This window comes from Asterias amurensis, chromosome 1 (genome assembly GCF_032118995.1).
Source record: "Asterias amurensis chromosome 1, ASM3211899v1".
Lineage (NCBI taxonomy): Eukaryota > Metazoa > Echinodermata > Asteroidea > Forcipulatida > Asteriidae > Asterias > Asterias amurensis.
This window is the reverse complement of record NC_092648.1, coordinates 28084649-28105938: the sequence shown is the minus strand read 5'-3', so window position 1 is coordinate 28105938 and position 21290 is coordinate 28084649. Positions and strand designations below refer to the sequence as shown.

General features: G+C 39.8%; 1 protein-coding gene across 1 annotated transcript in view; it reads left to right on the top strand.

The window, feature by feature from the left end:
• Nucleotides 1-399: 399 nt before the first annotated feature.
• Nucleotides 400-21290, top strand: part of LOC139935439 (uncharacterized) — a 56525-nt gene continuing 35634 nt past the window's right edge. Inside the window, exons 1-18 of the mRNA XM_071930050.1 lie at nucleotides 400-692; nucleotides 1423-1585; nucleotides 7388-7527; nucleotides 8718-8897; nucleotides 9253-9441; nucleotides 10344-10598; nucleotides 11126-11317; nucleotides 13113-13313; nucleotides 13971-14165; nucleotides 14523-14723; nucleotides 15193-15411; nucleotides 15797-15897; nucleotides 16494-16662; nucleotides 17348-17578; nucleotides 18140-18331; nucleotides 19032-19226; nucleotides 19344-19479; nucleotides 20376-20494. Of these exons, the coding sequence (XP_071786151.1) occupies nucleotides 638-692; nucleotides 1423-1585; nucleotides 7388-7527; nucleotides 8718-8897; nucleotides 9253-9441; nucleotides 10344-10598; nucleotides 11126-11317; nucleotides 13113-13313; nucleotides 13971-14165; nucleotides 14523-14723; nucleotides 15193-15411; nucleotides 15797-15897; nucleotides 16494-16662; nucleotides 17348-17578; nucleotides 18140-18331; nucleotides 19032-19226; nucleotides 19344-19479; nucleotides 20376-20494 (3133 nt within the window). The 5' untranslated portion in view covers nucleotides 400-637. The remainder of the gene's footprint in view (nucleotides 693-1422; nucleotides 1586-7387; nucleotides 7528-8717; nucleotides 8898-9252; nucleotides 9442-10343; nucleotides 10599-11125; nucleotides 11318-13112; nucleotides 13314-13970; nucleotides 14166-14522; nucleotides 14724-15192; nucleotides 15412-15796; nucleotides 15898-16493; nucleotides 16663-17347; nucleotides 17579-18139; nucleotides 18332-19031; nucleotides 19227-19343; nucleotides 19480-20375; nucleotides 20495-21290) is intronic.

The following is a 21290-nucleotide window of genomic DNA, read 5'->3' as shown; positions in this document are numbered from 1 at the left end:
TGTTTTTGGAAAAAGGGTATCAGCAAGTCGTAGTTGTGCGCTATCTTAATTTAAGAACGCGATAAGGAGTTCTCGGTTTTCAGGCTTTAACTTATGTTCAAAAGTTTATTTAGAGTAGTTCTATTTTATTGACTTTGAAGTTTAGGGAGAAATCCCGCACTCTGTGCCGGTGACGGAACAAGCTGCCTCTGTGGTTTTGTTTGGACATTTTTCAAGAATCTATGCTAATCAGATGTTTGGAAAGTTACACTGGTGTGTAGGGGTGATTTGGCTCGGAATGTAAATAACTCGACGGGCCCATTAGACACTACCCCTAGTAAACTGAGTAGAGGATCAAGCTGTGAGCCTTCTAAGTATTGTCCGTGTATGTTTTGACATTGAGAATTTTTTGTTGTATAATATGGGACAATGATTACCAGTAAATGACCGTGAACTACTGCAGAAACTCCGCAACTTAAACGAACGCATCAATTCGCAGAAACCTAGACGTGCAGCTGTTTGAACCAGTTACGGATGTACATCGGGGTAGCTATAAAAGCCCCGGGTTAGGGCCTTTAAACCACTTTTATGTCATTTTCGACATTTGAACTGCAAGCAGGAACTTTGAAGCAACCATCGTCGTGTAATTTCAGCACAAATGGGGCTGTTTGCAGCATTTGCTGTGGCTTTTGTTGCGTGTGTACTCTTCTGTCGTAAGTATCCTTATTTAAAGAGTTATATTTTAATATATTATTGCAAGCTTCAAACGATGCGCAGTTTTCATATCTTAAGTGGATCTACGAATGCTCTGAAATATATTATACAGTTATTATACATGTCCTACGTTGATGGAGTCTTTATATTTTGTTTTAAGGTCGGAGAAACGGCTCCCTCTGAAGTGACGTAGTTTTCGAGTGAATTCAAGACCTCAAGTTTAGAATTTGAGGTCTCGAATCATCTGAAAGTACACAACTTCGTGTGATCAGGGTGTTTTTTCTTTCATTATTATCTCGCAACTTCGATGATCATCGAGCTCAAACTTTCACAGGTTTTTTTTTAATTTATGCACATCTTGAGGTACACTAAGTGAGAAGACTGGTCTTTGACAATTACCAATAGTGTCCATTGTCTTTAAGGCTTTTAAAACCACACCAGTATAATGTAATTATTTGTAAAGAAAATTGTGTTATTTTATGGTGTAAACTTTTATTCTTATCTTGGTATAATGTCACAACAACCATGATTTTTACCATTGCAGTTTATTGACACGTGGACGAATAAGAATTTTATTGCATGGCCATGATTGTGGGCAAACTATCCAATAATCGGGAGGATGTTTTGATTCTCCAACTACGGACAGTTCATCTTGCTCACATGAAATACCGCAATAATAAGTTAGTATGTACCTCTTGTATCATTGATATGGTTTGGTTTCGTTTTTAGCCAAGGGGGGCCAGCGATCATCACAACAATCTGTTGAAAGGGTTCCGCCAGTGTTGGACCGTGCCTGCCCCTCCGACATTGCAGTCTACACAGACCCTCGCTCAGACAGCGCTCGTGTTTCTTGGATTGCCCCAACTGCTGAAGACCCAAGTCAACCTGTTAGGTAAGTTATATCGTCTGTTCTCTACCAACCTGTCTTCCCTTATATGTCGGGGTGCAAACAGCCGGACGAATCCCTGTCGGAACTGTTGGGGAATTAGGGGAAAGTTTAGATCTTTTCGGTCCACACTCGATAAGGGTAACACTCCTGCCGCACCCACCACAGAGATGCCAAGTCCAGAGGCCAGCTATGCGTGACATTTTTCAAAGCTCAAACCCCTCCCCCGAAAACAATTGCCAGTTTTAGAAGCCCTTTCGAAATCGCCGCCCAACTTTTTTTTTTTTTTTTTTTTATAAAAAATCAGAAATTTAATTGTGGACAAAAAAGTGTGCCAAAATGCATCAAAAACCTCTTCAGAGTAATTAAAACTAACATGAGGTACACAGAATATGTTGATGGTTAATGACTACACAACCATACACAAGTCAATTGGAAACTACACAACCATACACAAGTCAATGGGAAACTACACAACCATACACAAGTCAATGGGAAACTACACAACCATACACAAGTCAATTGGAAACTACACAACCATACACAAGTCATGGGGAAACTACACAACCATACACAAGTCAATGGGAAACTTCACAACTATACACAAGTCAATGGGAAACTACACAACCATACACAAGTCAATGGGACACTGCACAACCATACACAAGTCAATGGGACACTGCACAACCATACACAAGTCAATGGGAACTCACACAACCATACACAAGTCAATTGGAAACTACACAACCATACACAAGTCATTGGGAAACTACACAACCATACACAAGTCAATGGGAAACTACACAACCATACTCAAGTCATTTGGGAAACTACACAACCAAACACAAGTCAATGGGAAACTACACAACCATACACAAGTCAATGGGAAACTACACAACCATACACAAGTCATTTGGGAAACTACACAACCATACACAAGTCAATGGGAAACTACACAATCATACACTAGTCAATGGGAAACTACACAGCCATACACAAGTCAATGGGACACTTCACAACCATACACAAGTCAATGGGAATTGACACAACCATACACCAGTCAATGGGAACTATAATACAACCATACACAAGTCAATGGGAATAGACACAACCATACACCAGTCAATGGGAAACTGTACAACCATACAAATGTCAATGGGAAACTACACAACCATACACAAGTCAATGGGACACTTCACAACCATACACAAGTCAATGCGAATTGACACAACCATACACCAGTCAATGGGAAACTATACAACCATACACAAGTCAATGGGAATTGACACAACCATACACCAGTCCATGGGAAACTATACAACCATACACAAGTCAATGGGAAACTACACAACCATACACAAGTCAATGGGAAACTACACAACCATACACAAGTCAATTGGAAACTACACAACCATACACAAGTCAATGGGAAACTACACAACCATACACATGTCAATCGGAAACTACACAACCATACACAAGTCAATGGGAAACTACACAACCATACACAAGTCGATTGGAAACTACACAACCATACACAAGTCAATGGGAAACTACACAACCATACACAAGTCAATGGGAAACTACACAACCATACACAAGTCAATAGGAAACTACACAACCATACACAAGTCAATGGGAAACTACACAACCATACACAAGTCAATGGGAAACTGCACAACCATACACAAGTCAATGGGAAACTACACAACCATACACAAGTCAGTGGGAAAATACACAACCATACACAAGTCAATGGGAAACTACACAATCGTACACAAGTCAATGGTAAACTACACAACCATACACAAGTCAATGGGAAACTATACAACCATACACAAGTCAATGTGAATTGACACGCTATACACCAGTCAATTGGAAACTATACAACCATACACACGTCAATGGGAAACTACACAACCATACACAAGTTAATGGGAATATACACAACCCTACACATTCCAGAGATGCCAAGTCCAGAGGCCAGCTATGCGTGAGATTTTCAAAGTTCAACACCCCCTCCCCCCGAAAAAAATTGCCAGTTTTAGAAGGCCTTTCGAAATCGCCGCCCACCCTTTTTTTTTAATTTTTAATTTTTTTTTTTACAAAAAGAAAATCAAAAATTTAATTGTGGACAAAAAAGTGTTCCAAAATGCATCAAAAACCTCTTCAGAATAATTAAAACTAACATGAGGTACACAGAATATGTTGATGGTTAATGTGGATGTACAATTGTGTCAGATTATTTCCTTCCAAACTAAAAAAAAAACTGACTAAAAATGATGTCCAAAATCCTCCGCTCACTTCCTCTGCCTGTTGTGTCTTCGCTAGTGGAGCGCATTTAACGAATTTGCTAAAACGAATCGGGAAAAACTTGTGCGCAATAAGCGTTTTGCGCTCTGCCGAATTTTAGTTGAACCTGCTGGAAAAGCAAAAAAGCGTGCGCAATCTGCAAATTTGCGCTTTGTTTGTACAAAGTTTGTACAAAAAAATGATGATTCTGATAAACTGCGTGCAATCTGAAGATTGTGCAAACATTGTAGATTGCGTTTTTTGTACACACGAGCGCGATTTGGCAATGCATGACAATAATTTTTTTCCCCGGTCTGGCCCCAATGCGTGAGAAAATGGTTGCTGTGCGTGTGAGCGTGAGACAGAGCCCAAATGCGTGAGTCTCACGCATAGGTCTGCCACCACGAATGGGCACCGTGTATAATCCGACAGATAATGATCAGCGATTTTAACAGGTGAATTTGCATTCAAACTCACACGAGGGCGCTGTGTTCAAATCGCATGGGTTCAACATCTACCATCTACCATCTATGAACGGAGATTCTGCGTTTCGAAATCCGCATGCAATTATCCGCGTCATGTTGGATTTGGTTGTAGTGGAGAGAGGAGTGGTTGTGGTGATAATGGCCATGTCACCAAAAATGTGCAGTTGAGCTCTATTGGGTTTTCTTTAGAATTACAATAATGTTTTGCATTGTAAAACACAACATAGCTACTTTTTTTAATGGCAATGCGGCTCATGGAATTGTGATCCTTTGATATGAGCTGCTAGCTGGGCCGGTGTGGCGGTTTCAGTCTTCCGCCGTGTTCAGTTTTCCGGGTGACGCAGTCGGTCAACGGTTTTAGCTTTCCGGCGTGTTCAGTTTTCCGGGTGACCTCTCAGATACCGCCGCGAGTACCCTGGCGAGTAATGTAGTGACCCCACATTGTTTATATTATTACGATTCTTTTCTGTGTAGTCACATAATCTCGTGTCCAATCTTTACATGAATTCATGGGAACAACTTTAGGCAGGTCACACTCTGCTTGCATAAAAAACAACTCATACGATCCACGCGTTTGCCGCTAGTTGCATTCGACTCATGGACGCCGCCATGACGGCTACCGAAGGGTACCGGATAACTCAATACGGCATTAAAAATGGACTACTTTCGCTTGCTGTGCGCAGGCATCGCATGACGTAATGCTACTGTATTTGGTCATTCGGAAAACTGAACACAGCGGAAAGTTGAAACCGCCACACCGGCATGGAGGCATGGAGTAAGGGTGCACCCAAAACCAAACAGGAGAAAACAGAGCGTCGAGCTCATTAATATTTTGTAGGCCTTGACATTATTCTATATTAGACAAATTTCAGAGCCTCAGAAAGTGTTTCAGTGTAAAAATGTTGCATAATTGTGACCTGGGGGTTGTTGACTTCCAACTTGATGACATAGGCCCTGAAATAAATGGTCCCATTTGCTGAGAGGTGTAGGGAAATTTTTCAAGATTGATGCTCGGACGTTTTGAAAATTAGACCTCTGGATGAAGGGGTGTTTTTTACTTGGAGGGAGAATCTCTCGACTGGCCCAGGGACTCCCCATATAAAATTGAGCACAGAATAAAAGTTCAAGATTCAATCAATAATTTTCCCTTTCAAGTTAAAAGCTGTGAGACTTTTAAGTATTTTTCGTGTATTTTTGAATATTTAGCATTTTGCACTGGTGCTATGGGAGATTTATACTATACCTCATACATATTCATGACAGAGAGTCGAGTTCTCATTGGTCCAATCATCATCCCGTTCCAGGTGTTAATTTTGCTCATTACCAAGCGCGCACGTGAGTATTCACGCAAGTGGTAAATGCACATGACAAGTAATAGTTCCCCGGGAACTATTCTACTTGTCATGCGCACTACCATTGCGCGACGTCATCCCTTGTCGCTATTGATCGTGGCACCGTTTTGTATACACGCACGAACAACAGCGCTCTTTAAGCGACATCCAACACACATGAACAAGCTTATTATGTGCATTTTGTTTCACAGTCATCATTAATCGCTCTTGCTCAAAACTCATGTTCCGGTAACTGAATATGTACGAAGTATAGTAAAATAAAAATAACATGGTTTATTTCGGGTGACTAGTCGATGAGCTCCCCTCGGTATTGGAAGTTGACAAATTAGTTCACTCGGCTTCGCCTCGGGAACTAGTTTGTCAACCTCGCCTCGGGAACTAGTTTGTCAACTTCCAATACCTCGGGGAGCTAATATACACATAATTATTGACTGGCAACGAGGTAACTAGTATACGTCTATTCCCACGAGGGACTTTGAGTGAACAGAAGAGCGACCTATTTTTCCGAGGCCTAAAAGGGAATAGACGTACACTAGTTACCGAATTATGCCAGTCAATTTGTGTTTTATAACATAGCTCGGTCTAAAAATGTAAAATAAGAACAGAAAAAGAAATGTTGTAATTTGTTCACGGTTCAAGCCAAGAGAGGGAGCTGTTACCGCGGGCACTATTTGCAAAGACTAGTGCCCGCTCTGATCTGGTACTATTCCCGCAAAACACGCGCGCGCAATCAGCAGCCTATATTAGTTCATCCCACGTGACCGTGTTTCAGCCAACCAGAATACGGAACGAGCAAGAGGTGTGTTATAATATCGACTAGTCACCCTCAAACCATGTTATTTTGCGTATACTATTTGGTGGGGTGCAACAAAGGGAGCTCCAGAGGAATAGGTCAAGACGGTAATATTGTTAAAGGAACACGTTGCCTTGGAAAGGTCGAGTTGGTCTTTGTAAAGCGTTTGTAACCGTTTGTTATCAAATGCATATGGTTAGAAAGATGTTGTACAAGTATAATACAATGATCCACACAAACATGCCTCAAAATTGTACGGTTTTCCTTTTACATCATCGGATAACACGGTCCGCCATTTATGGGAATCAAAATTGTTGACTCCCACGGCCGAGCGTTAGTTCTCAAAGTAAAAGGAAAACCACGCAATTTCGAGGCAAATTTGTGTGGATCATTGTATGCTACTTTTAAAACATCTTTCTAACCATATGCGTTTTATAACAAACGGTAACAAATGCGTTTTATAGACCGCCTCGTCCGATCCAAGGCAACGTGTTCCTTTAAGCGCGGTGCAGTTACAGCACGGTGTATCTACGGGGACAGTACCCTCATCCTCAATCCCAGTATGTGTATGATGTAGTGCTGCCGGCCATACGCTACCTACGACCTTTTGAATTAAAAATGTGTAAAAATCGCACTGTGACTTTTGCATAAACGGCAGACAAATAGGCAGCGCCTAACGACTTGTCATCAAGTCTAGAGGAAATGGGACTTGTTGGAGTTGAACTGACGCATGAGGGCGCACTTGACATCTTGACATCGTTTTGAGGCCGATCGTCTGCTCCCTCCTCTCGCTCCGTCATACCTCATCTCATGGCTTGACCTTTCAATTGTTGATTTTTTCTTTTTACCTACATTATGGTTCTACTTTTCTCTCACTGTCATATAGTATCGGAAGAGAGGACGGAGGTCCTAGATCTGGTCACCTGTTCGAAGCCTATAATTCTCCCTACACCATCAAATATAGTGCTACTGATGGAAACGGAAACAAAAACCCAAACTTATGCTCGTTCAAGATCTCTGTAACGGGTAAACCGGTAACTGTTTTTGTGTACCATCACAACACTGACATTATAATAGATTTATTGCAACACAGTATTACAAGGTGTGGATCGAGGGTTAGACAATATTTTCTAGAAGAACGACCAGCCTTTCCCACTATCCTTGGCCACACAAGTGTGCTCCTAGAACTATTTCGGTTTCGTCCGGCTATCGTCGCCCGTACGGTAGACGATAGCCGGACGAAACCGAAATAGTTCTAGGAGTAACACAAGTGGGGCTAGCCCACTACTTGCACAAGTTGCAGTAAATCGAATCAATACTGAATTTGTATCCAAAAATCAATCAAACTTCCTATCATCAAATGTAGCACTATCTTTTAAATGTGCTGTGCAGTGATGGTTCTGGAAAAAAACCTGTGGTGTAGCAAGACTGATTCCCTTCATACAGATCTGAGATACAATACGTCTAGAAACTTTAAGGCTCCCGCGTGAGCCTTGCAAGTTTCTAGAAAGTAGAAGTGTAAGCTACCTACACAAACTACAGATAAGCACATGGCTATAATAATAGTAGTAAGTCTGCTCCTACCTAGAAACTGTGAGTTTTGTTTCGCTATCGTCTCCACAAATGCAGACTTTGCAGTGGAACGAACCTCATCATAGTTCTACTGAGTATAATAAGTCTAACTTTTGTACTTACACATGCTTATGCTGGAATAGTAAAACCATGCACACCCAACTCATACACCTCACAACTGTACGAGTCAGTTTAATGATGACTCGCTTTTGTGTATATTGTTGGTGTATACCTTCATGTGTTCGTCTGTCCTTGTTGTCCCTTGTCTTTGTCTTTGTTTTGTCCTAAATTCCTGTTACCGTACCTTATTTGTAACTGTTCTAAATAATTGTTTGTCCATAGGTTAGGGAACAAAAGCATCTTGTTTAAACCTTACCTAAATGTTGTCTTTAAATTGCTGCTTTATTGGATCATTGTGTACCTATATATCATATAGCATTGACAAAAATGTTACTGAATGAATGAAACTATTCCACTGATAAGCATTCTCAGGAAGCCACAAACTCTTGAAACCTGATACTTGGGCCGAGTGAAAAGGATGCATTTTTCTTCAAGGTTAAAAAGAGACAAATCTGATATTTTGTACAGGTAGCATCTCAAAATTACTCAAAATCCTGGTTCATTTTTATTTTGTTTGTTTCAAGCAATAAAATGTGGGCTCCATCCAGCAGTCTCCATGGGTTATGTCTCCTGTACACATCAAGACCTGTATGGATCGACGTGTACAATTAGCTGCACCAATGGGTACTCCATTACAAGAGGACATAGCAGCCGTACATGTCAAAAAAATAGCAAGTGGTCAGGGTATACACCATCATGTACACGTAAGTAAGGCAGTGGCTGGATTGGTGGCTACAGATTTGGCTGGTCGCCGTAACAACATAATTAAAGTATAGGACAACCTTTGACCACACACTTTGTAGCCGAAACCACCAATTTGAACCTGGAATAATACTCATTGCACATGCAGATCTAGTTCATTTGTTAGAGATATTCTAACAATCGAAGATTTTTAATGAAAAAAGATTGTGTAAACCATTATACAATTGTTGCACGCTGTGACGGGACCCAGGGCGTGTTGTACACCCGAGGAAAAGGCCTTGTCATGAAGTTGATTTATTTCGTCAAGGCATAGACAAACATTTTATGTAATTGTTGTTCTCTTTTTGTTCTTAACAGCAAACCAGTGCCCTGACCCTTATCCAAACCTGAAAGATTCGTTGACTACCTGCACAGATGGCCACAATTATAACAGCATTTGTTTCTTTGCCTGTCAACCTGGTTACAGCCTACCGCCCAGTTCAACTGGCATAAGAACATGTAGAGCAAATAAGATTTGGACGGGTACAGCGAATCCAGTGTGTATCGGTGAGAATAGCGTGTAATAAATTTTTAGAAAACATTTTTTTAGGACTACTGCTACCCGTGGAATCATTGTTTGGTCTTGAGATCTAAGAGTCTACAGTGGCGCCAACAAATTCCAAGCATTCCAAACTTATTACTAATATATACAAATATGACACGTGACTAGTCGAAAGTAGCTCCCCAAGGTATTGGAAGATGACAAACTAGCTCCCGGGGTGAAGCCGAGGGAACTAGTTTGCCAACTTCCAATATCGAGGGGAGCTCATATCGACTATTCACCCCCAAAAAACATGTTAAATTTGTTTTACTATACTACATACATAATCAGTTGTTTGGAGCAAGGGAAAATGACTACTGTGAAATAAGTTTGTTCAATGGATGTCGCTAGATATGTTCTTGCGTGTGTACTACAGAAGGCCCCCTACCACGATCGTAAAGTGCATGACAAGTAGACTTGTCACGCGCATTTACCACTCGATTGATTACTCACGTGCGCGCTTGGTAATCAGCAAAATTAACACCTGGCATATGATGATAAATGGACCAATGAGAACTCGACTCTCGGTCCTGAATATGTATGAGAATAGCTTATTGATCACTCAAGCAATCTCAACCCGCTTTAGCACAAGTCTACTTACTGATGAAAGAACTGGTATACCTGTCTTGTTAAAGAAAACACTTGCTTTGATCAACTGAGATCCAATCCCACGCTTTAATTACCAGGGCACTGGTGCACTAAAACTCTACTTGGACTAGCTCATCCATAAAACAGTGTATGCTTGTCAGTTTTTAACTGATCCCAAACTCTAAATGCATTTACAGAAAAAAGGGAATTTCATGTTATTTTTAACATGACTAATTAAATATTGAATTGATTGAATTGAAAGTGACATTTGTTTTTACAGACACGCAGCGTCCAGTCATGAAATGTCCAAGTACTATATTGGCTTATGCTGAGTCTGGTCAAACCACTGCGACAGTCACTTGGGACCTTCCGACTGTGACAGACAACTCAAACGAGAAACTTACTACAAAGCAGACACAAATCGAAGGGCTTACTTCTGGAGCTGCTTTCAGCAGAGGTTCACATGTCATCAAATATGAAGTCAGTGATTCCAGTGGAAATACAGCTAGGTGTTCATTCAGCGTTGTTGTGCAAGGTTAGTTTACAGTTTAACAGTGTCGGACCCATATAGGCCCTCATGTTGTTACACTATTAAATAAACATTCATAAATACCTCGGACAGTTTCACTATTCCTATTGGTGGAGAGCACGTCACGTGGGTGTGTATAAACCTTTGTTTATGATCGGTAAAAAGTGTTGAAACATGGGCAAGACACGCGAGCACATGTGCTTATAAGACAGTTTTTTCATTCCTATTGGTCGAGAGCAATGGCTGGGACAGTTGTGCCACATCATGCGATACGCCCGACGCCCACAGCATTCCCTTATAAGGAGTTGTTTACCCGAAGGCGGCGGAGGGCCTTCCCATTTCATAGCTGGAGGGGTGTTGTGTTGAAAGAAATCAAGAACCAGGCCTCGTGGGGGTTAAACCACTAGTTGAAAACCTCTTTACCACACCTTGCAATTCTAGCGAGATTGCCCGGTAGCTTGAATCCTTTGTTTTGGCAGCGGGTACCACAACAATTTAATAGATAAAAGTAATATACATTTTTCCATTGCCAGTTATTCAGTGTCCAGCCCGATCCTTCCTCCCTGGCCAGCGGATGATGTGCACATCACAGTTCAACTTTGGCTCTGTTTGTCAGTTTGAATGCTCATCAGGCTTTGTGTTGGATGGAAGTAACACCAATGAATGCTTACGACAAGGGGATACCGCTAATGGTGTTTGGAGTGCACCACAACCAACTTGTGAAGGTAAGGGTTATGTATTGGCTGATTAAAGACACTGGACACGATTGGTAATTGTCAAAGACCTTTTTTTTTCACTTGTTGTACATGTATCTTAAAGCCATTGGACCCTTTCGGTACAGAAAAAAAAAAAAAAAATTCACAGATTTACAAATAACTTACAGGGTTTATAGAAGGTAGTGGTGAAATACTTCTCTTGAAATATTAGTCCATGAAATGCTTTACTTTTTGAGAAAACGGTAAAACAATATCAATTCTTGTTAACGAGAATTACGGATTTATTTTAAACACATGTAATGACACGGCGAAACGTGTGGAAACAAGGGTGGGTTTTCCTGTTATTTTCTCCCGACTCTGATGACCGATTGAGCCTAAATTTTCACAGGTTTGTTATTTGATATAGATGTTGTGGTACACGAAGTGTGGGCCTTGGACAATACTGTTTACCGAAAGGGTCCAATGGCTTTAACATGCATAATATAACAAAGCTGTGAAGATTTGAACTAGGTCATCAAAGTTGCGAGCAAATAATGGAAGAAGTAACACCCTTGTTGCACAAGTTGTGTGCTTTCAGATGCTTGAATTTGAGACCTTCGCTGAGCATCTTTTAGCATGAGCATTGTCTTTCCCACCTGGGATAACAGACTGACTGATGCGCACTGCACGCTGCCATGATTGCACCGCCATTGATGGGAAGCTTGCAGCGCAATGTTAGTGTTCGGCTGCTTGCTTGCCAATACGCGTCTCTTAATACTTATGCATGACTAGTGCTGGGCGAGTAGTGAAATTTTGTTATTCGGATACTGCTGGCCAACTATCCGAAATTAACCGGATATTCGAATAGGTTTTTTTCGCCGCTAGAGGGTGCTATTTAAAAAAATTAAAAATAATAAAAAAAAATTTAAAAAAAATTTTTTGCCGCTGGAGGGCGCTGTTCGTTTGTGAATGAGATCATATGGGCGAATTGATATTAGTTTTAGACAGTGTCACACAGTCCATTCATAAAAATGACCAGATCTAATTTAAAGATGGCGATTTGCTTTTTCTTTTGATCGTGATTGACTCTAGGTGGAGGAAAACTTTTGTAATCTTTGAACAAATTACGTCAGAAATGTCATTGTTTTAACTCTTCACGAAGGTGAGCATAGTTAAATACTCAATATATGCTGTTTTAAGCTGTCTCAATAGAAGTTTCACAAGGATTCAGAGAAAACATTCATATCAGTTGTCGCCCGACGTCCGCGGATATTCGGATATTAAAGAATAGCCGGTTACTCAGTTGTAATTACAGAATTATCCGGTTTGTAAATAGGTGTTCGCGCCCTGTGTGGATATCCGGTTAAGAAAAAAAAGGCATTCGCGGTTACAGATAGGAAAACCTATTTGCCATTAACCAGATATTTGAACAATTCGCCCAGGCCTATGCATGACGTAATTATTCTTACCCAAAATGAGGCCATGGGCGCACGTTCCCCATAACTTGCAATGGCTGCGCCCATCGCCTCGTTTTGGGTTAGCATTATGATGTACCTCAGGCATAAATATTAAGAGAGGCCTATGACTCACTGACTTCAGGTTTATTCCATTCATTCCCTTTATATTAAAGGCAATCACTTACATGTTATTTTTCTTAAATATGACTTTAACAAAGTGGGGGATAAGGTTATGTTCTAGGAGGACCAATTATTTTCCTTTTTATTGAGTTCTGGTTATCGTTTTTTTCCATCCTTTCTTGGGGTTTGTTTTTATTCGTCCTCAAACAAGAGTTTTATGGATGTTTGAATGCCATTTACCTTTTCAGTCATTAACTGCCCGGCACTCAACCCACCAGTGAATGGTAGAGTTTCTGGTGACTCCCCACAGTGCCCTACTGAATATGGATCATTGTGTGAGATTGAATGTGACGATGGGTATGAACTCACAGGAAGTGGATTTTTTCGGTGTCTTTCATTGTCTGGAGCGTCTGAAGGATACTGGGACGGTGATGATGCTAGATGTGAAGGTAAGAACAAACATTTTATGCAGATAAACTAACAGACATAGTGTTTGGCTTCAAGAAACAACAGGGTAATTCGTACGAAAGAAAATAATGTGGTAAATGTTGAGGCAAAATATCAAGTCAGTGCACATTCAAAGTGCACGAGAGCCTTTTGTACTTTGGTAGCAGGGGCACACAATCCTTTTTGTTTATCAATAAAAAATTACCAATGTCAGCAATTTCTTAGAAAGAAATCTATTGATCTGGATACAGACTAGCGAACTTTAAAAAAAAAAGTATGAAAACATGGTTCATTAGTTTGTTGACGGAAAGAAAACTCACTAAGCCTTTGATGAGCAAAGTTCACGGCTAAAAATTAATGAGCAATATGTGACAAAAAAAGACTTTCACCCAAATAACATTGATGTGTGTTGGCATTGTATACTCAATACTTTCCCAAGCTCTGTGAAAAAAACGTCGCAAGGCACATTACTCAGGTGGGATTTGAACCCACGTAAAACGTGTGCTTTTTAATTCTAGTATCTTACCACAAGACTATTAAGTTTGTGCGAAGATTAATAGACCCATTTTGTTTTAAACCCAGTGCAAACTTGCCCTCGTGCCTACATCTCCAACTAGGTTGGTGTGGAGATTCATAAAACCATTTTGTTTTTAACCCAGTGCAAACTTGCCCTCGTGCCTATATCTCCAACTACGGTCTGATCACCAACCGAGATGAGTGTCCAGCCACCAATCAGGTCGCTGCTGGTTCTACCTGTCGTTATGCTTGCGAGCCGGGCCATGTACTGGTAGGGTCATCAGAGGTCACATGTGGACTGGATGGCGAGTGGGATTCATTGTTTCCCTATTGTGAAGGTAAGCAGTGAAGTTTAATACTTTGATCTTTTAAAAGGTCTTTGGGTATGGTGTTAGCTAGCGGGACATATCGGTTGTTGCATGCAGTGATTGGTTTAAAACTGTCTTGATAAGGTTAAGTTTCCAAGTGAAGCCGTCCTGGTCGAAGGTCTCAAAGCCTGACGTCCAATTGCAATGTGTTGTGGACAGAAGACTTGAAGCATGGGTGATGGTGTACAAAGCAGTGGGCTTTACAAAGAAAGCAGCTAGCATACCCTTTTCCTCAAGTTGATGTGAAAATAAATCATGTGTTTGTTTAGAATGCTTCCTTCCAGATCCATTGTTAAAATACATGATTTTCTCCCATATTTTTTGCAGCTGTAACTTGTGACAACAGTGCGTTGCCTCCGCCAGAAAATGGCATTAAAAATGGCTGCCCCCACTCCGAGGAGACGTACGGCACTACGTGTACACTGATCTGTAATGTTGGCTTCATGCCGACACAACCCACCTATGTAACATGCACTGATGATGGAAATGGTGTGGGTGAATGGAATGGCAACACCATCACATGTGAAGGTTGGTTTATAATAACAACACAATGTAAAGGGATTGGATAACAACATAATGTTTTTTAAAACAGACCTACATTGAAAAAACAAAAGCACTTAAATAACTTATAAAATAAACAATCACTGTTTGTTCTTGCCATGAAAAGGTATAATTTTGTTTCTGGATGTGGATTTCAAGTTTTTGAAAAAACAGCGATTCTTCAAAATCGTGCTTCCGCTAAAAGTAGCCTAAACAACTTCAGACTTTTGTGACTTTTGTTCATATTTTTATGGCCTTTGTGTGAGACAAAAAAAACCTGTGCTCTTTAATTTCAGGAAAAACTAAAATGACTTACTCAGTCAATAGAAAACGGTTTCTTCAGAAGAATGCCACCATACTTTGAATGATTTGTAAAAAACTTAGCAAACATAAATTAATGCATGTGTTACCTCTGTCATAATAATGTTTGTGATGTTAACCTCCTTCCCAACTCTAGAGGTAAAGTGTGATCCATTACCTGTACCAGACATCACAGCAGGATATATGGCCGTCACCTGCACACTTTATGGGGTAGAGGTTACAGAGATAGACCAACCACTGAGTTATGGCACTGTGTGTGTTACACCATGTGATCTGGGATACATGGGCAGTGGCTCAGGAAGTCGAACCTGTCTGTTGTCTGGTCAATGGGATGGAATGCCAATACAGTGTCACGGTAAGAAAGTGATGAAATCTGTTTCTACAGATTTGATTTGATTTTCATTTGGTTCTTTCTTTGTAGACCAGTGTCTTTATCTTTGTAAAATATATAAATTCCCTTTCCATTTGTGAATAAATTTTCCCTGAATTTGATTGTAATTATTTGTGTATTTAGCCTAAACAATTTGCTAGAGTTGACAAAAGCTGAGGGGTTTTCAACAGTTCAGTTTCGCTGTTATTTTTTCTACCTAAGCCTAGGTCACTTGTCAGATGCAGAAATGATTTTGTAATCCTCATCAATAACTGTCTAAGTGAACATTTCAAGGTTTTTCCCTGTGATTTCTGAGCAAACCATCACTGAGCTTTCCTAGAAAGTTTAACTTCTGTTGTTCGGTTGACAGATATAACTCCACCCACTTTGATATGCCCACCTGACATCACTGTTTTCGCTGAACAGGGAACCAACTTTGCTGAAGTTCACTACAACTGGGAGCCCATACGGGTATGATTATCAGCTTTATTTGGGATTTCATGGATGAGAGGAAATGTAGAGAGACAAACATGAAGAAGTAACTCGTGCTTATACTTTTTGAGCCATAATTACAGTTTATTGCAATGCTTCCCCTTCTCATTGAAGTCATTCAAATGCTGAATTTGTACTGGTATTTTCCATTAAAGACAGTGGACACTCTTGGTAATTGTCAAAGACCATTTTTTTCACTTGGTGTATCTCAACATATGCATAAAATAACAAACCTGAGCTCAGTTGGTCGTCGAAGTTACGAGATAATAATGAAAGAAAAAACACCCTTGTCACACAAAGTTGTGTGCGATTAGATAGTTGATTTTGAGACCTCAAACTCTAAATCATGAGGTCTTGAAATCAAATTTGTGGAAAGTTACTTCTTTCTCGAAAACTATGTCACTTCAGAGGGAGGCGTTTCTCACAATGTTTTATACCATCAACCTCTCCCCATTACTCGTCACCAAATAAGGTTTTATGCTAATAATTATTTTAAGTAATTACCAATAGTAATCACTGCCTTTAAGTTACAGTCTGCTTGTTTAGTTCAAATGTGTATGTGTCTAAATACACAGGTTTTGGAAGCCAGTGGTGACACTGTAGCAACGCTTGAGAGTATAAATGGAGCATCTGTACCAGCCAATAAAAGCACGGTATTTACAGAAGGGAGTTATCGCCTGATCTATAGAGCCACAGACAGCAGCGGCAATTCAGCAACATGTGACATTTATCTTGATGTGAGAGGTGAGGAAATAATATCATTTTCTTTTTGGAAGGAAATTGAAAATGTATAATGAAGATTGGTTTGTCAGAGTTGTACAATGTGCCCTTGGTTTTTAAAAAAGCTCTGGCAAGCTTGATACTAAGAGGCTCCAGTCGATTTCCATGTACAGCAACTTGTTCTAGAATGCGGACGATTTGGGTTCCGTCCCACCTGAGGTACGGATTGGCTCAGAAAGAATCAAGTATACGATACTCACCATACATCAGTGTTGGGCAAAAACAAAACATATTGTAGGTTTAGTCCCTGATGCATCGATCAAATCTTTCCATATAAATTGTTACATAAATTTAACCTTAAAATTTTATAGCGCCCATCCATGAAATATGCTCCTATATGGGCACTTTTAAAATGTGCCCTTAAATAAAAATAAAAAAATAAATAAAAAATATAAAAACATTAATGGTTCCAATTTCTGAATTGGCACTCACTGGTAAAATATTCCAGTCTACATGTACATGTACACACAAGATGTGATGGCAGATGGCCATAAGGAAAAAACGACCAACTTCATTAACCATCAAATTCTTAACCTCAGACATATAAATATTGATACCTCTCCATGCATACCTAAAATCCCTTATTAATTAACCTTATGGGTATGATTATCCTCACGTTCACTGTTACTTCCTTTTCTTGTTCCTTTAGTCACAAGATGTCGACCGTTGCCTGCCCCCCAGCACAGTGTGACTAGCCTTGCTTCAGGCCAGGGTAATTGTGACAGCTCTGTAGTATACGGCTCAGTGTGTAACATTAGTTGTGTAGAAGGCTACACAGTGACCTCAGTCAGTCAGAACCAAGTAGTATCCAGTGTTTGCAGTAAGATCGTATCATCATCGACCATTGGCTACTGGGACGGCCCGTCTGTAGATTGCATACGTAAGTTTCCATTTCAGTTTAACTTTCAAGCTTGTCTACACAAAATCTTTGAATTTTGTTTACAAAACAAACTCTTTTTTTTGTGTACTAAATAACCCAATACAAAATTTGCTTAGCACAAACAAATCTTGCCAAAATACCATTTTTTTACTGTTGATTGTGAAAGTTTGTTTCTTGTTAATTTTTGTTGAGCAGGGCTTGGTCATTTATTAATCCTTACAATTTGTTATACTTTTTGTGTGTCAACACACTATACCAGAGCAAAGGATGTGCCGCCACACTGCAGTTTTGTGACCATTAATATTGAGGAGATGGTTTCTCAACAAGTCGGCTCAAAATATTCACACATAATAGAAAGCAGACGCCAACAAGTGTGTAGAAGAAGCATCAGCTGAACGTGATCTTATCTATTCAACACAATGCTATCTTCCCTCCAAAAAACTATCACTAAACAAGAAACAAAAATTTTTTGAATGTTTTGTACCAACAAACAGACAAACAATCTCAATCCAAATGTATTGGTCTAACCTGAACTCTTGTCGTTATTTCCAAAATCATCAGCAAACACATGCAGAGTACCAGTCATTCCGAATGGCTATGTGTCGGGATGTATCGGGCAGGAGGTGGATTACCAGTCTACTTGTACATTTGTATGTAATCCTGGTTTTCATAGCAGCCAGACATATTTGAGCAGTCAAAGAAGAAGTTGCCTTGCTGATGGATCGTGGACTGGCTCTGACCTACTCTGTGAAGGTGAGAACAGTTATGGCAGTGATTTTGTTCTTTTAGGTGTGTCATGCAACATACTACACATACCTATTATAAATGTCCTGCTTGAAAGACAAAGCAATAATGGTAAATAAAGTTCATTAGTTAAATACAAACTGACAAACCCAAACTTTGACAACCCAAACTTAAATCCCACTTTAGTTAGGCAACTTACCAGCCACTACTCTCCTATGAATCATGGTCCACTGCATATAGAACTATAGTATGCTTGGAAGACATTCTTACGTTGTTTAGCGAAAAGCCAAAAGCCACCAATTTATACAAGAATAGCAATACACTATTCAATTTCTTTATTGTTAGATCTTTGCAGAAGTGGGGTGATATTGCTGCAGAACATAGACAAAGAATATAAAAAATAGTGAGCTCAACTGTTGTCTTTGTCTGCTGCCCTCTAAATATATCCGCTACGGACATTAGGTATCATCATTAAGTGTTGTATACCTGTTTTGCAAAAACTGGACCAATCAACAAGAATAAGCTAGAGTTTCCAATACAGTTAAAAAAGCACTATGTACAAATCGATTTAAAGCAGATGTGTTATTACAACTACACTCAACATTCTGTAGGTTGTGTGTAGAATTAACAAGATGTTCAATGAAAAGTACCATGTGCCTGCAAGAACATACTGAACTCAACAATATAAATCTGTTTCTTTTATTGACAGCTGTGGTTTGCACCGGGCTCTTGAGCCTTGATCAGGGCACAGTCCAACCGAGTAGTTGCTCCACGGAGTCTGAACTTCCTTACAACACAAGATGTACATTCACATGTGATGAGGGCTACTCTTTGAATGGTCCTTACAGTAAGACGTGTACTGCTCAGGGTGTTTGGAGTGATTCACGGGTCGTCTCATGCACAGGTAAACTATTCACTAGGATGGGATAATGTTTATTATGAATGATTACTTATAGAATGCTGATCAGGAACTATGATTGTTTGAGGTTGTTAATATTATCCCTAACTTTGTATGTAACAGATCATCAATCACCGGTGTTTACTGAGAGTTGCCCAGTGTATATTGAGAAGACTGCTCCACCAGGAATGCGGCAAGCTGTTGTCATCTTTCAAACACCGGTAGCAACTGATAACTCTGGGGATGTCAATGTTGCCAGGTATGTGTGACTTAAATGACTGTGTGTCAAAGCCACTGCATGTTCAAATATGTTCAAATAAATTGGATATTGATCGCATTAAACTGTTATTAATTTAGAACATTTGGATGCTAATAAGCTGCATCAGATATACCAGGGCCCAATTTCATAGAGCTGCTAAGCACAAAAATTTGCTTTGCTTCAAATTTCTTCCTTGGATAAACATAACCAACCGAATTTTGATTTGTTGCGTATTGTTCATTGCTGGTTCAGCTGTTGTTTGTTTATCCTGGAAATCACGTGGAAATTTGACTGGTAATCCTGTTTTTATAAAGCCAAAAATTTCATGCTAATCAAATTTTTGTGCTTAGCAGCTGTATGAAATTGGGCCATGATAAATTCCGATGTTAACTTAAATCTGAGTTTGCGTGTACTTCCCAGAACAATGGATTTATCGGCTAGTCTGCTGCCACTTAGCATAACCTTCACATAGTTACTATTTTCACCCCTATGCTGTAAAAACTCTGCTGTTGCCAAGGTTTAAACATTCTTTTTGCCTATGTTAACATGTTCACTTTTGTAAATATTAATTTGTATTGACCTTTGGTATAGTTTGTCTGAGATCATGTTCATTTGTTCTGACTGAGATCATGTTGACTTGTTTTGTCTGAGATCATGTTGATTTGTTTTTACTGAGATCGTATTGATTTTTGGGGCTGAGATCGTGTTGATGTGTTTTGTCTGAGATTGTATTGATTTGTTTTGTCTGAGATCATATTGTTTTGTTTTGACTGAGATCTTGTTGATTTGTTTAAACTGAGTTGATTTGTTTTGTCTGAGATCATATTGATTTGTTTCGTCTGAGATTGTATTGATTTGTTTTGTCTGAGATCATGTGGATTTGTTTTTTTCTCCAGCTTGGATATTTCCCAGGGATCTGGGTCATCATTTACTGAAGGCACGACACGTTTGACTTACATTGCCACAGACCACGCTTCAAATAGCAGACGCTGTGATGTTTACATCACTGTGCGGGGTAAGAATTCATTATAATCTAGACACTAGGACTTGTCTCATATTTCTGTAAGGGCGTCCCACTCGCCGAAAATTGGGACCACCGCCAGTTATGAAATGCCACTACATAAATATAGTTGTCTTACGTCACAAACAACTCTAATGAATGCACACGAAAAGTTTATAGCATTTCATGATCATTTAAACGATTTTAATAAATTATTGTGATCGCCAAGGGGAGGCAGTTTACTTGTAACTCTCTATAGCAAAATATGACCAGACAATTAAACGAAATATAAAGCAATTAGCGGAACCAGCTAGAGCATTAACATGGGAATAAGTGGGGTTTTGTTGGGTGTGCTACAGCACCCCAAAGCATGATCCGGCAAAAGCTGGAGCAGTGGGCACTGCATGCACATGTTTAATTATGATAGTAAAATATTACTAGCCAAATAGATAAGGACTGTACTTGGTGGAAATATATGACACAAGGTAGAAAATAAATTAATACTCGCAGCACAGTACAGATGTGGTGGTGGATAGTCACAATTAAAGAAGAAGAAAGTACGGCCAAACACTCCTCTAAATAAATGATAAAAATGGCCCACTGGGCCACTGGCTAACTTTAGCCATTTTAAACTAGAGAAGAGACGTATCCACCACCGCTCTCAATCAGAAAGTGCACAGTAGGCTATGCTACCAGTAATTTTTAGGTACCACCAAAATCTGATTGGAAATTTGCCTTGGGGGAACTATTGTTAAAAATCTCAGGCCATGTTTACCAATTTGGATGTCTGGCTGTCTGTCTGTTATTAGAA